Here is a 16,748-nt window from a genome sequence, read left to right on the forward strand (position 1 = left end):
GTAAAAAGAAAACAAATCTTCTCTGAAATCCCATTTGTGTGGGTTTGTTAAAAAGCATCATTTGTTTGGAATAAAAAGAGTAAATAAAAGAGCATTAGCTCAGCCCCAGTATCCTGTAGTGTTACCAGGTTTTTTGTCTAAAATACTGCATATATAGATTCTAGTCAAATGTGGACTCTTCCTGAAGGCCCTGATTACAAATGCCTCATTCCCCCTTCAATTTTAGTAACGCCCACAAGCTTGATGTTAATTGTAAAGCCACTGAACGTCCCTTCTTAGTGGTCACCTGAAAGCAGAAAGATGGGGGGTGGAAAGGGGGATTAAAAGAACCTTTCCCAGACCTGCCTTGCATTTTAAGTGCCAGCTGCTCGTATCTGAGGGAAAGGAAAAAAAAAATTACACCATGTCAGGAAGTTGATAGCATGTTATAATACATAATTACAATTATGTATTTTGCCATTGAGGTAAATGCTATGTACACATAAACTCTTTTTTTTTTTTTAACAAAGCAAATCAAATTCACATGTCAATCTTCTCCTTCCCTAAGGAAAGAAAAGAAAAAGGATAAGAAGCAGCAGCTACGTTTTCTGGTTTGGGGTTTAGCGTGCTTTTTAAAATTTCCTGAAGACAAGAGCGGGGAAAGCGCCCGTTGGCCACCTACCCATTCTGCTGTTTACTGTCAGCCTGGGCTCCTCTTCTCTGCCCCTCAGCTAGCTCCTGCGCACTGTCGCTGGCATACGGGCTCGTGGTTGCGGGCTGCCGTGGGACATTAACTGCAGTTTTAACAGAGCTCGAGGCAGGTAAAGGCTGGTCGGTGCTAGGTTTGGCATTAGCATGCAGTCCGGATGTAGCAAATGGGGGAGGTGTGACAGCAGCCAGTGGAGAAGGGGAAGCATGTGATGAAGAGGTCGCATGAGCTGGGGTGAAGGCAGATGATGGTGATGGGATGGATGTGACTTTTGGAGAAGATACAAGCCCAAAAGGCCGCGGTGCCTTATTGTAGGCCAAGCTGGATGTGGATGTGACTTTGGGCACAGCAGAGGATGTAATAGGTACAGGCTTAACTACTTCTTTGGGTTCTCCCTAGGTAAAACAAAAATAAAACACACAGAGAGAACACACCAAATACATGCAAAAGATAACCAAGTGAAAAGAATATTCAGCTGATATTAAAAAAAAAAGGTCCATTCTTGTTAGCAGCCAAATAATCATCTCTATGCCTTGGTGAAAAATTAACAAGGGATATAATTTTGCATGCATAATGAGGGCTTCTAACATGCAGAACACAGAGGCACAACAAAAATATATACATATATTTTTCAATCAACTTAAAGACATTTGTAGAGGACTTAGTCAACTAAGTAGGAAAATTCTTATTCAGTGTGAGTCACCAAGATTATATAACAAATTTAAATATAATATATATAATATATTTATATATATATATTATACATAATATATAATATAAAGTTTCAAATGAATAAACTCCTATTCCAATCCCATCCAGACATCAAAGTGTTTTTTTTTTTTTTTTTAAACCACACTTATCAATAATCCAGGCTCTCAAACTCGGTTCCATCTACAAGTTTATTTGCTCTTATAATAGGCTCTACTGTGTGCTACAGTGCCATATTAGCTCAGAGCAAGTAGCATTATTTCCTACTACATCTTTCTAGTTCCTTATTTTAAAACATACTATTTCTAATTCCTTAATTTAAGACACATTATTTCTGTTTAACTGAAAAATTTTCAAAGCCCAGTGACTTTTTTGGGGGGGGAGGGCAATTGGGGTTAAGTGACTTGCCCAAGGTCACACGGCTAGTAAGTGTTTTAAGTGTCTGAGGTCACATTTGAACTCAGGTCTTCCTGACTCCAGGGCCAGTGCTCTATTCACTGCGCCACCTAGCCGCCCCTAGCTCAGTGACTTTTAACCAAAGAATTACCAAAATAGTCATTAGGCTAAGAAACAAATCTTTGAAATGGTTCATATCACTATTTCTCTTCTCCATGACATAATTACATGATAGATTATCTACTTTCAAAAGCATAATGCTATTTTGGAATCTTATTCCAAATATTTGGTATGACCTTTTATCATTTCAATATGAACTTTAATATTAGTTTTTCACTTGTCTAAAAAAATTACTTTGTGTCACTCTTAGAGACAGAATCAAGAATTTTTCTTTCCATTCTTCCTTTACAAAAAAAAAAATTAATATGCTCTTAAATTCAAGTGATAATTTGTTTAGTTTTTCCAGGCTGATTTTCCCTACTTTTTAAAATTCTTTCCTAACAATGAGAGCTCAGTGGCAAAAGGATTCTGCTCAGAAATGAAGGGCTTATAAAAACAAAATATGTCAACATAGTTAAAAATAAATAACATCAACATATATTTTATATGTGGGGAAAGGAACTATTTTTTTAAAAATGAAATTAATTTTCCTTCACTGAAAATTCTTGTTCAAAAATCTCACTATCTAAAGCAGTCTAAGGTGAAAAATGTTTGACTCAACATCAGGTTACTTAAAAATGAGCCATACTAGCCATGTGACCTTGGGCAAGTCACTTAACTCCAATTGCCCTGCTTTCCCCCTTCCAAAAAGCAAATATATATCTTTATGTATGTATGTATGTATGTATAAGCCATATAGAAACAGAGTATTTTGTGGGAAAAGGGGAAACTGAACCAATGATCTCATTGTTATAGGGATTATCATTAAGGAAATTCCTTCCATCACTTCAGAATGGTGCCCTCTCTGCAACTTAGTCTTAGGGAGTGGCCTGGGGCCACTGAGAGTTGAAGTGACTTGTGCAGGCTGACAGCCAGTAAGTGACAGGGGTGGACTCAGTGCTGCACTGATATATACAATATATTTCTTCTAAAGAATAAAAGGCGACAACATATGATTGAGCCTGACAGCAAGAAAATAAAAAAGTTACTCATATTCAGACTAAGAAAATTATAATGTGGGAATGAAGGGGAAAGGTAACAAGTTAAGTCTTATTAGTGAATAGATAGATGTCTCTGAATTAGGGCTAAGAGGAAATCATTTTTAGGACACAAAAGCTACCCCCAAAAGACTTCTGAGGGGTCCTTCAACAGTCTGTGTCCAGATTTCGGATGTTCATTATTATCATCTTTACTTGTATGTACTTTCTATACTTTAAAAGCCAATCTCACAATAAAGATTGTAACTGTGTATAATTAAAACAACACTAAAAACAAAGCCCCTAAGAACTTTCTCTGAAAGACGTAGGAGGAAAATGATACCCACACCAATTTCGACATTGAGGTTAACTGAGAGAGTAACTAAAACTTCCTTGCCTAACAGAGTCCATTAAAAGTTCCACTCTTTTTTCATTAAAAACTTACCTTCTGAACTGAAACAGGTTCAGGCTTAGGTGTAGTGGAAGCTCTGGAAGGAAAAAAAAGAAGAAAATGATTACATAAACCACTGTCATTTCTTCCTAGAAGAAACATCACAGAATACAATATTCGATTGGCGGTTACAAATATCTCCCTCTTTTCCTTGCCAAGATAAGGGAATAGGGTGTAGATTATTGCATGTATTATCAGACTCAGGTGACATCGGGTTTAGTTTTATTGAACTGCTTTTCCCACCCCTCTGTTCAAAAGGATGGTTCACTGCCAGAAGAAATATAATCAGAAGTGAAGAAAATATAAAAATGAAAACATCAATAAAAGAACTGAAAATAAATGACGGTTCACTGTGAGAAAAAGTATAATCAGAAGTGAAGAAAATATAAAAATAAAAACGTCAGTAAAAGAATTGAAAATAAAATAAACGTTTGCTTAATTTAACTGACATTAATTTGTCTCAGTAATAGGTGTTAGCTCTGATCTTTGACTCATTCAATCAAGAAATAACACCCTGCACTCATATCTCTAGCTAACACTTTATCTTAAGTTCTACATCTCAGATAAAGTAGAGTGTTTACATAGTTCACTGTTTTGTAAGGATTTTAGAATGTATTCCTTTGAAAACTCAGATGTTGGTTACACCCTTAATCACTGTACCCTCAACCTAGCAACACATTCATTGTGTTCTCTATTAGTTTTCTTTTTTTTCTTTTGAGGGCAATTGGGGTTAAGTGACTTGCCCAAGGTCCCAAGGCTATTTTTTTGTGTTAAGTGTCTGAGGCCAGATCTGAACCGAGGTCCTCTTAACTCCAGGGCCGGTGCTGACACCCCTTCTCTATTAGTTTTCATATAATTTTCATTTTGACAATTAATCACTGGACTATAGTAGCCGATATGTGCATTCACTTTGTAAGTTTTCTACCTTAAAGATTAATTCAGGGGAATTTTTCAAGCTTGACACATTGATTCCCTCCTTCTAGCCATTTGACAAGCTACCTCTCTATACATTCAGATGATGTCTGTGTTCAACAAACAAAAGCTAACTTTAATATGAAAGTAGAAAAGATTAGGAGAGTACATCAGCAGACTCACCCAGAGTCTGTACAAAGTCCAACAGAAACTATGTCCATATCATTGGCTGAAACTCACCTCCATTACTGTGAATTACTTATTAGATACAGTATGATATTCAAATGAGGCCACTAAAATGCTGTAAAGGTTATGATTATTTAAAAAAGTTATTTACCCAACTTTAGTTGGAAATGTGATGCAAGTCCTATTTTAATAAGAATTATCTTCTTAGCATCTCACAGTGACCGAAGGCAAGATACTGCATGCCATATTTAAGAAATGTTAGAATGACTAAATTTTAAATGATCAATGGCTTCAAACAAGAGGCTGAAATATTCTATCTTACATGCATGATGGCTAACAAACCTAATGTGCCCTTTCACTTGGGTCTTTCAGAGTTTCACTGAACAATGAACTCTAAAAGATTTCCAGCAGGGACTTACATTTTTCAATGACAGCTAATTAGTCAGGTTAGGGCAGGGCAGGAATCAACTAAACAGTTGGCTAAGCCGAAAGTGGCCATAATAGATGTTAAACTAACATTCTGTTACTGCAATACAAACTCACCCTCTGTAAAATGGCGTAACTTTCCATGTTTACTATTAGAGCGCCAACTTTTTTTTTAACCTTCTGAGTTTATTGCAACAAGTAAATGAAACAGAGGTGGAGAACAGTGAAATCTTCCTTTCAGTGAAATTGCACAATAAGATATTCTCAATCATCTCTCTGATAGTTTCAATGAGTAGATGATTTTGTGATTATATGTCACAGTAGAGATCATAAAAGTTTTTTTAAAAATTGATACTGGAATGTCTATATAACAATTTAGCAAACAAAATGTAAGAAGAAATTTATTTTTCAACCTTTATCCAAGTCCTCAAGCTAAAGAATAAACACACTGAATGGCTCCCTGACATCCATCCAGCCATCCATCCATCCATCCATCCATCCATCCATCCATGCATCCATCCATCCATCTTTAGATTTTAATCCCCAAATTAGGTTCCTTCTGAAAAATACAAATATAAAGAAGCAGTGTGTTGCAAAGGAAGAACTGCTTAATTTGCATCCCCAGATCTGAGTTCAAATTGAGCATTACCATTCACTATTTGTGTAATAAAGGGGTCAAATATTAGGACTTTGAAGTCCCCTGGCACAACTAGAGTTACTGTATGATTTTATGGCCCTGTCTACAATCCTCCTGAAGAACCAAGACAAAAATTCTACCAAATAAGTAAATGAAAATGAAAATTATTTGACTTAGAGAAATTTTTAAGTAACCACAAGGCAAATATGTTTCTATTTCAAATGTTACTGCTGAAGATACCCACAGAGTCTTAAAACTTTAAAAGATAGAAATAACCTACAGCAAAAATTTATTCTGTACAAAAATTCCCCCTGTGCCATCCCTGAGGGATAGGTTGGCTCTTCAGGTCTTGGACTATTCCCAAAGACAGTTCATGACCACACATGGAAATATATCCAACTTCCAATCAACTCTGATTATATACTGAGTATAAACAACAACTGATTATAAAAAAGTTCTTACTTATACTGAGCCAAAGTCAGCCTCACTGGAATTCATTTGTTAGTCCTAATTCTTACTTCAAAAGAACACAGAGAATATCATAAACTCTCTTCCAAATAATAGCTTATCATACACTTTAAACCAATCCAACCCACCTCCCACTATAAATGATAGTAGTCCTATACAGAGGCAATGTGGTTTACTGGATAGAGTAATGGACTTTGATTTTTTTTTTCCTTCTCTTCATCTCTTTCCACACTGGTTTCTTCATCTTTTAGAAAGAAATAGTAACAGCACCTGCCTTACAATTGTCAAAATCGAATGAGATACTGTATGTAAAGCTATTCACAAACCTTAAAGTGCTAAATATCAGCTATTAATACTTCAGAAGATAAGTGTCTTAGAGATAGACACACTCATGACATCTTAAATCTTACTGAGTTTTCCCCTCAATATTAGTGGCCTATGAAGCTTTACAGTACCTATGAGGTGTTTGCTATCACCTTGAGCTTTGGAACCATGGTCTTGGGGCCATGTTCTCCTGACTGGGTGAAGTCAGCCAGCACAATCACCCATGTCCCACTCTATCTACCTGACCCCAGACCATTATTCATATCCCATCTCACACCATCTCACAATCTACTCCTTACCCCACCCCACTGTTTTTTGCTTCTTCCTTTCAAAGAAGTAATCAAATCAATATGACTATTGCTTCTGGAAGCTGCTGCCTCCCCTTTATGGCTTCATTCACCACCCCTGTAATGGTCCAAACCAAATTACCCTTCTCTGGTCACCCTTCTCTTCTACTTATATGTTGTTTATCCCTACAAGTAGGTAAGATCTTTGGGGAGAGAAATTGTCTCACTTTTGTATTTGAATCTCCAGGGTTTAACGTATACAAAATGTTTTTTATCCATTTATGGTATCAAACTTAGAGTGATATATAAATTATAATATAAAATGAGTGATTAATCAGGTTTCATTCAGTTTTAAAAATGGATATTTTAAGAGATCTTCTGTGAAGTTAAAAAAAATTCCTCCTTAATCAAATCTGGAGTTTGTTAGAATTGAGGAAAGTACAGAATTCTTGAAATATTCCCCTAAGAGTATTTTCTTTGATTTATTATTGTTTCCTTCATTCACTCATTCAATAAGAATTTTTAAAATGCCTACTATGCGCCAGGAAATGTAAAAGGTACTACAGATGCAAAGACAAAAAAAAAGGTAACCCTTGCAAAATTAAATGTAAAATATATACAAAGTAGTTTTGGGGGCATGCTTCTACAATTAGGGAGAATAAATAAAGGTTTCCTGTGGGAAGTGATATTTTGCTGAATTTCAGAGAAAGCTCTAATAGTCTTAGAAGTGAAGAAGTACATTCCAGGCATGGGGCCCAGCCTGTGCAAAAGCCCAGAGATAGGAGATGGAACGTGTAAATAGAGAACTGAAAACTGCAATGTACAATGTTTGATGAGTAATTTGCAAAAAGAATGGATAGAGTCTAGTGCTGGATCATTAAAGTCTTTAAAAGCCAAATAGTAACTGCTATTAAGCATAAATATTTCATGACTATATCCTCTAAAAGAAAACCCTAGCATGTGAACAGAAAAGAATCAACATTTCCAAAAATCAAAGGTTATATGGGAGAAGTAAGAAAAATAAACTATTTCTTAAACAAACAAAAAAAAGATTTGCTTGATATTTGTCCAAGGAATGTTACTTTATCTTACGAAAATCAAATGGAAAGGCACTGATATTTTAAAGATTAAAAAAACACTATTTTTTTTTAATCTAAGTCAAATTGCATTTATATACAAGTGAACAACTGGAAAGTATATAACTCCCTTTCTACTATGCTGTTCTTCACAAGTAATTTTTTTCAGCGTGTGCCTTTCAAAGTAGCAAATGTCCTAGAAATGGCTCTGAGCCATGGGCTTAACAATTGGCTTATTGTACTTCTTTTCCTTCATGTAAAACCAGTGGGCTTGAGCTAGTCACCATGTTGAGATACTCAGTGCCTTGGTCCAATACTATCCCAAGCACACATAATTAAAAGAACAAAGCTGTCTGTGTGACTGGGATGTGTTATTCTGAAAGGTGATTGACTTTATAAGCGAGGGAGCCAAAATAAAAATCTTCGGTACTTTCCAAGGAGCCTTACTTAGATCATACATTTTATAGAGACAGATTAGGGAATTTTAGAAGTGAAAAAGAGAAAAAAAATAATCTAATACAAACCCTCTTTTACGGACTAGAAATCTGAGAGTGAATTCACAGGGAAAAGGTGAAAGAACATAAAACAGAAGTAAAAATCTGTCTGCAGTGACCTTGTTCCATATTTGAGTACAATTTTTGGGAAAGTAATCACATAATCACTATAACAAGGATGTGATACAGCAGTATGCCTCAATTCTTGTAATCAGGAGACAAATTGTCTCCTGATTATATATAAACTAATATATATAAATTTTATATATAAATATATAATATAAATATAAAATATAAATATATATAAATTATATATATAAACTTATATAAACTAATATATATATAAATTTTATATATAAATATATATAAATTTTATATATATATAAACTAATATATACCATCTTTTAATAGTAGAATTGCAGCCCGGCATTATTCAAAGTACTCATGCCAACAATATTATGGAACTTTTAAGTAATAAAACTTACATCCTGTTCAATATTATCCCAAACAAAATTTCTTTAACAGATATTTAAGAAATATCTTCAGGCCCCAGTGAATGAAATAAGAAGCTCAAGCACTAATTAGATGATGAAAGTCATTCACTTTGTTCATCGTGGCTTATTCTCTCAGTCATGCACACCTATAATATACGTCAACAATCATTCATGAAGCCGAAGACTGGCTCCCCCTCTGCAGAGAGGCTCGACACTGCAGTTTCCCACAGAACATCCAGTTCTGGGACTAATGACCTCAGGCCCCATAAACACCAGGGTACAACATTAATCATTTTAATTGCAAAGTTGTCAATTCGCAATAACAAAGCAACTCCGAGGGAGGGGAAAGAGAAGCAGAGTGAGTGGTGAGATTCACTTCAAAGCATCTTCACGAGATCTCTTGTAACAGAAATGTTGAATGTGGATATATATGTGTGTGTGTATGCATATATACACACACACATATTTTAAGTAACTGAACATATGCACCAATTACATACCATATTTCTTATTTATAAATGCTGCTTTGTTTACTGTTATTTAGAAATCTAAAAAGTGATAGACCTTTCTAATATTAACAAACAATAAGAATTATGGCCTGATGTCACTAGGCTTGGAATGAGAAGACCTCAGTTTGAATCCAGGCCTGACCTATATGACCTTGGGCAGGGCACTCAACCCATTAGCAACTCAGTTTTCTTACCTGTAAAATGAGGGAGTGGGGCTAACTGACCTCTAGGATTGCTTCCTATCTGAAATCCTATGACAAAATGACAGTGGTAACACTTGTAGTGTTGTTATCTGACAAAGCTGATGTGAGGAAAGTATAAACTATAAAGCGTTATATTATTAATATGATATTGCTGCTTTTAATAGCCACAAAGTTCCTTCTGTTACCCTTAAAAGACTCCCTGCTGAAAGGAACAGTGGTGATAAGGAAGAAAATTAACTGGCATGAAGCCATGATTGGGGATAGAGAAGAAGGGGCCAAAGGGAAGAAAGGATTCACTAGTTTTTAAATCACGGGCAGAGGTCCCTTTCCTCATGCAAAGTCTTAAAAGTACACGCCAGGGCCTGCTGCTATATTCCAGTGACCTCTATCTGAATCTAAACTTCATAGAACAAATCCCTTTAATAAAAGGATTTGTTCTGTAAAACTTGGACTCAGTCAAAAGGCCACACCCAAGGACCTAGAAGGCCAAATGTGGCTTCAAGGCTGCAGGTTCCCCACCCCTGGAATGTGGCACAATGAATAGGATACTGAATTGGGAGGATGGGAACTTGGCATCTTATTCAAAATTTGGCTTGGACACTATTGTAACCTTAGACAAATTACTTATCCTCCCTAGACCGACATTTCCTCATCTGTAAAATAAGAGAATTAAATATGATGAACTATGAAGTTCCTTTTCTGCTCTCAATCTATGATTCTGTGATAAGAAAATTCCTTTCTGATGATGACAACTGGCTGATGGGCAGTCAGTCAGTCAACACACACTTATTATTGCTAAGCAATGGAAATATAAACACATAAAAAAAAAAAATCAGTCCCTGCCCTCAGAGGAGCTAACGTTCTAATGAAGTCAACACATAAAAGGAAATGAAAGGGGGATGACAGAGGCATGATGGAAAAGTGAAGAGTGGTATAGCCTGATGGGAAATGAAGAGATGACTGGTCTGGGTACCTTCCTTACATGGAAATTCTGGGAGGAATCATCCAGGCAGATAAAGAGGCCTCCCAGGGGCACAGACTACTTCCAGAGTATGAAGTCTAGGTCTGATGTGATCTTCCAGTAAGAAGAGATTTTGGGACATGGTGGAGAAGTCATGGTGGAGAAGGGTGGCCTGGGAAATGTGGATGTGGTAGGAAATGATGGCTGAGAAGCAATTCTTAATTCAAAGAAGAGAAAAGGAAGGTTATTAGAAGGGACCACAGATTAAGCATGTCAATTCTGAAAGTAATGTGTACAATTTATTTGTACTTTTTTAAAAGCTAGATTGTTTCATATACAACCTTCTGCTGTGTGTACAGAAATGTGTTTTTTTTGCTTTTTGTTTTTGGTGCTTAAATTGGGGGGGGGGGGGGGAAGTACTTGGTTTTTGTTTTTTTTATGACGCAATTCTCCTTGTTAACCAGTTAGGAACCTTGCCCAAAAGATAAGTCTTGGGTAAGTAAACAGGAGGATTTTTCCCTAGGTCTCCTCCCTGAACTGGTATTGCTATCTTCCTTAAGAGAGCATGGGTCCACTAAAACAGAGACAACTCATTATGTCCATGGATAAGATTTTATCTTAAAATAAAACACTGTGGGACCATGTTCTTTCTCTGCATAGTAAAAGTCTTGATATCAACAGTGTTTGTGGACAAAATTTACCAACTTTTCTTGTTAAGGATGGCAGCAATACAACTTGAATTACTGTCAATAATCCAGGTTGTACTAACTGAAAATTTTCACCAAAGTTTGATCATCTATCCAATATTCTTAATGTAAGAGAAATCTCATCCAAGATCATTTTCTTTCCTTATCAGTACTAACATGTATGCACTAAATGGTATAGGATCCTAATTTTTGAAGGAAAAGTTAAATGAATTACAGGAGGAAAAAGACAGAAAATTATATTAGTGGGGGAATCTCAATTTATACCTCTCAGACCTAGATAAATCTAACCATAAAATAAATAAGAAAGAAGTTAAAGAGATTAATAGAATTGTAGAAAAATTAGAGATGATAGACCTCTGAAGAATACTGAATGGGAATAGAAAGGAACATACCTGTTTCTCAACTATGTGTGACACCTTCAAAAAAACTGACTGTATTAGAGCATAAAAACATCACAAGCAAATGCAGAAAAGCAGAAATATTTAATATACCTTTCTTGGAACATAACAAGGAGCCTTTGGAACATACATTAAAGATTAATTGGAAACTAACTAATCTAATCCTAACAAATGAATGAGGGCTTACATGTATCTTCTACCTATATAAGAATGTGCACAGTTTAATTTTGTTTAATCCCTCATGATTCTTCTCATGTTTACCTTTTTATGTTTCTGAATCATGTTTAAAAACCAAATTTCCGATTCAGTTCTGGTCTTTTCATCAGGAATCCTTAAAAGACTTCTATTTCACTCAATATCCGCTTTTTTCAATCTTCAATTTTGCTGGATAGGTTACTCTTGGCTAAAATCCTAGATCCTTTGCTTTCAGGAATATCATAATCTAATCACTTCCCCACTTCCCTGCCCCCCATCCCTGATCACCATATTAGTTCTTTATGGTCAGGTACCTTTTATGTTTTCTCATTCTTCCAACCTACTTCTTGGCTTTAGTGGGGGAATGTCTGATCTAAGCTTCTCTTTTCCTGCCATTTTTACAGTTCAGTTTAGGAGAATACAAGTTTTGGGGAGATATCTGTTTACTGCCCTCCTTGTCTGAGCTCTTCAAGTTTCTGACCCAGATTTGGTCTGTTGAATTGTGTGTAGCTGAATTTCAGTAAGCTGCTGCTGGACTTTTTCCTGCCTTTCCTGATCTAAATCTGCCAATTTCATTCAACAAATGTTTATTATGCATGGCACAATGTGCTAGAAGTTGAAAATACAATTTATCCAGAAGGAAACATGTCACGCGGAAGAAAAATCACAAGTAAATTACACATATCTTCCAAACCCCAACACAAGGGGGAAAGGAAATTTTAATGTCTTATTTATAATAACAGTCCACTGGATAGCTAAAAATTTCATGGCAGAACTTAAACAAATAGGCTCCCAAAAGCACAAATATAGAAAGAGGTCAACTCTAAGATAACCAGAACCCAAGATCCATATAATAGAGTCATGGAAGAATAAGAATCAATAAAGTTCCACTCCATTCAATGTTGAATAAAAAAGCCCTTTCTTAACAAAGATAAATTGTGGGTGTACTTCAAACTCTGGTTTTGTTAGCTGTGCTATATCCTAGAATGATGGATTTGAAGAGACCTTGGAAATCACTTGGAATTTGTACTTGAATGGCAACATCCCTCTACAACAGCACAGATAAGGTGGAAGTTATATTTAAAAATATTCCATGACCAAAATATCACCAGCTCCCCAAGGAAACCTTTCTAATTTTGACATAACTCACAAAAGAATCTGAGTCTATTTCTCATCTCTATCATCAATATAATACCTTATTAACACACTGTGATTCTCTTCTGGTCCTTCTGGGACAACATCAACTTGGGAGGTACCCATCTCTAACATATTTTATTATTTTTCTTAAAAGGTCTTCATTTCCAGCTAAGAGGTTCAAGGAGATAGAAAACTGGGCCTGGAGTCAGGAAGACTTCAGTTTAAATTTATCCTCAGACACTTATGAGTTGTGTGATATTGGACAAGTCATTTAACCTCTGCCTCCCTCGGTTTCTTTATTTATAAAAATGAAGATAATAATGGTACCTAATTCCCAGAGTTGTTTTGAGAACGAAATGAGACAATGTTTGTAGTGTTTAATCTTCAGTTTTGCTGGATAGGTTATTTTTGGCTAAAATCCCTTACGATTCTTCGGTCCCTGGCATACAGTAAATTCTTAATAAATGTTTTCTTCTTTCTTTTCTTTATTTTTCTCTTCCCCTAGGCTAAACAACAACCACAAAATCTCTTAAATAAATTGAGTAAGGTAAATGGAGGTAAATATCATGACCCATTGTGTTATGGGAGAACAAACAAGAAAAGAATCAATAATGGTTAAATATTTCTGTTTCACTTTATTGGCTCTTTCCTGCTATGAAAATCTCACTGGTTCTTATTCAAATTGGAATAGTTAGTAAAATGGAGGTCATTATTCCAAATATGTCTCTTTAAATGAAGAGGCTCATGGGTTTTTATAGCTGTATCCTGGTCCATGAACTAGTGTAGGCTCAAGGCCCAAATGCTTCAGGGAAAACTTGGAAGGAGGCTGGATTGAGGAGAAAGGGGGTAAAACAGTATGTGTAAGTTTTCTGCAAGGCCAATGTTTCTCTACCTATTCCTATCCATTTTCTGTCATCTACTTTTTTCTCTCCCCTCCCAATCCCCCACTATGCCTCAAATATATAAACAGCTGCGGGTTTAAGTTTCTGGCCCAGAAAAAGAAGAGATAACTTCGTCTTGAAAAATACTCAGGCATTTAGAAAAGGGAGTAGTAAATAGTGAGATACAGCATGAAGGATACACAAGTAAATGTTGAAAATGGAAGGCCTATTTTATTAGGTTATTAGGGAGAATTCAACTGTAAACCAAGGGAGGTGGGGGTCATGGGACACTCTTTGGTGTTGATTTCTTCCTAGTATAAACAATATTATCAGTTGTAGGTTTACTAAAGTAAAAATTAAACAAAAAAACATTAATTGGGATAGCCACTTTGCTTACTCATTTTAATAAATAAGAATGTGTTCCCTTTCTTTGTGCAAGAACTCACCATTACACCCTGAAAGGTTGTGAACATGAGTTGCCATGTTAGACTCTAAACAGAGACAACTACAAAATGTCTCCTAGGTACTTATAAAATGCCTGGTAATTGTTAAAGTGTGTTTTCTTTTTATAAATGAGTTACAGGAGATCTGCCCTCCTTCCCAATCCCAACACTTAGTTACCAGGACAATGTTTAAATGAAAAATGTGTTAATCGTCTCATTTTGATGACTGTAGGCAAGTTATTTAACCTCTTAGGGTCTCAGATTTTCCATCAGCAAAATGAAGGCTTTGGATGAGATGGTCTCCAGAGTTATGATGATATGATGATTTTATGAAAATCTATACATTTCCAGAAAATTCATGAATAATACCTTCTGAACCAACACATGATAGTAGTTGTACTAATTGAATCCAATGATTCTGAAAAATGTAGGATGACAAAGGGCATTTATGAATTCCATAAAACTTTTTCATTCTTCTTAACATGACAAACTTTAGCTTTTCATACCCAAAGAGCAGAGATTGTTATGAAATTGTGACTCAAAACTGTTTACAACTTATATTTTTGTTTTTTAAGTATATAATAAATTCAAGATGCTACTTTCAAAAATGGGTCCCTTGTACGTGTTTTCCTCTGAATCTCCTGTTCTCTTCCGGACAAAAATAGAGCATTTATTACAGGCTTATTATGTGCCAGGCACAGTGTTAGGCAGTGAAGATAAGAAGAGGAAAATGAAACAAGTATTGCCTAAAGGAGGGCATGTAATATATCCTTAACAAATATTCTCTCTATATTAGGGGAGACAAAATAAATATAATGTAAGTTTTGGGGGAAGGATGGTGCTAGCAGCTAAGGGGATCAGGAAAAGATTCATGTAAGAAGGTGGTGTTTGAGCACTTTTGAAAGAAACAAAGGCTTCTCTTAGAAGGCACAGGTGAGAAGAGACTGTAAATGGTCAAGAAACTGGGTCCATGATTAAACAGGAGATAGAAGGCAATCTGAATTTCCTTTGGGAAATTGCAAAGTTTCTGTAAATAACCCAAATTTTCCTGAAACAAACCGAAATCCTAAGCCTAGTAGGTAGGACAAAGAACACAAGCAAGTTTTAGAAAAAACTGCCAACTATAAATGACCATATGAAAATATGCTCCAAATCACTAAAGAAAGAGAAATAAACATTAAAATATGTCTCAAATTTCACCTTATATCTACCATGCAAACCAGCAAAGATGAAAAGAGATGGGAAGTTGATATTAAGGGACTATGGAAAGACACTACGCTGTTGATGGAGCTATGCTTTGGTTCAACAGGCCTGGATTGCAATTTAGAAATATACAAGTAAAGTGAATGAACCATCTATTCCTGTTAACCCAAAGATCTTCCTACTGTTCACATAGCCAAAGGAAGTTGAAGTCAGAATAATGATACCTTTATATTTTTAATAAATTCTGCAAAACTGCAAAGGACCCATGATTTAGCTAGTGTGGATACTCCTAAAATGTAAATTGAAATCCCTCCACAGTTTAGCTAATTATCATGAACTCCTGTGGTCAAAAATATTTCTAACCCAATGATCAGATTTCTCATGATGAGATTCTCTAAAGTTGGCTAGGGTGGTCCTCAGATACCAAATACATAATCCTTTAGAAGATCCATATGCAACCTTGAGTCATGTCTAGTTCATGAAAAGTCAACAAGGAAGCGTGTGAAGAAATAATTTTATAAACAAAATTATTTCTGCAATATTTTCAAACACTAACAATGTCTCTCGGAAGAGGAAATACTTATGGCGCAATAAACTTTTTATTCACTGTAAGGTCTCAGCTGTGCCCATCAATATATCTCTTAAACTGAGCAAAGGAGGGTGAATTAACAGGAAGCATTGTTCCCTGGGCCAAACAACGAAAGAGCAGAAAGAGAATATGCACATTCCTGGAAGTTTCCTTCAAGTATCTCACCACCTTTCCTAACCCCCATGGTTTTGAGCACCCCATCCTTCCTCACATGGTGTTAAACTGAATCTACCCCAACCCCTTTACCTCTGAATCCCAAGTCTATATCACAATGCCTTGAACCTCACAAGAACTTAGTAAGCGCTGGCTGAATGGATGCATGCAATTAAAATGACCTAAGCTTCTCCAAAGCAGTTTCAATCTGAATTAAAGTCTGTATTTTCTGTATTCTGGCTGCCTAATCTTTAGCTTGTTCCTTTGGCTGTTGAACTCTTTGGCCAGCAACCAACTCATGTACTTATATTAGCCTCTCATAGATATCTCTGTCCCAGACCTATCCAGATAAAAATGGACATTTCTGTAGCCCTTGAAAACTGGCACAACTATTCATTTAAATTACCTTTATTATATTTTCAACTCAGATTCTACAAATCACAGGATCTCTCAGTTTAGATCTTTAGGGGGCTAGAAAACAACTAATTCAACCCCTTTTTTTACACATGAGGAAACTGAGGCCCAGAAAGCTTAAGTGATTTGCCTGATAAAACATCACAAGTTAGTGATGATCCCAGTATTCAAAAACTAAGGTGCTCTCGTTACAGATCCACTGCCCTTTCATAATAATACATTTTCTTTCTTTTGTTAGTATTTTATTTTCCCCCAGTTACATGTAAAAACAA

The 16,748-nt window shown here is 35.8% G+C and overlaps 1 protein-coding gene across 10 annotated transcripts in view; it reads right to left on the reverse strand.

Annotated features, from left to right (window-relative positions):
* The window catches only part of PDLIM5 (PDZ and LIM domain 5), a 221,990-nt gene that overhangs the window by 95,376 nt on the left and 109,866 nt on the right, over positions 1-16,748 (reverse strand). For 4 of the 10 annotated variants that reach the window (XM_069094458.1, XM_069094475.1, XM_069094468.1 and 1 more), the window contains 2 exons: positions 3,374-3,416; positions 662-1,083 (listed from right to left, as the gene is read on the reverse strand). In XM_069094458.1, coding sequence (XP_068950559.1) covers positions 662-1,083; positions 3,374-3,416 — 465 coding nt within the window. The remainder of the gene's footprint in view (positions 1-661; positions 1,084-3,373; positions 3,417-16,748) is intronic. The other 6 variants (XM_069094492.1, XM_069094498.1, XM_069094507.1 and 3 more) reach the window with 2 other exon arrangements.

Source organism: Petaurus breviceps, unplaced genomic scaffold, assembly GCF_028583685.1.
Source record: "Petaurus breviceps papuanus isolate PSGF00001 unplaced genomic scaffold, PetGlider_PUasm1.0 126, whole genome shotgun sequence".
NCBI lineage: Eukaryota > Metazoa > Chordata > Mammalia > Diprotodontia > Petauridae > Petaurus > Petaurus breviceps.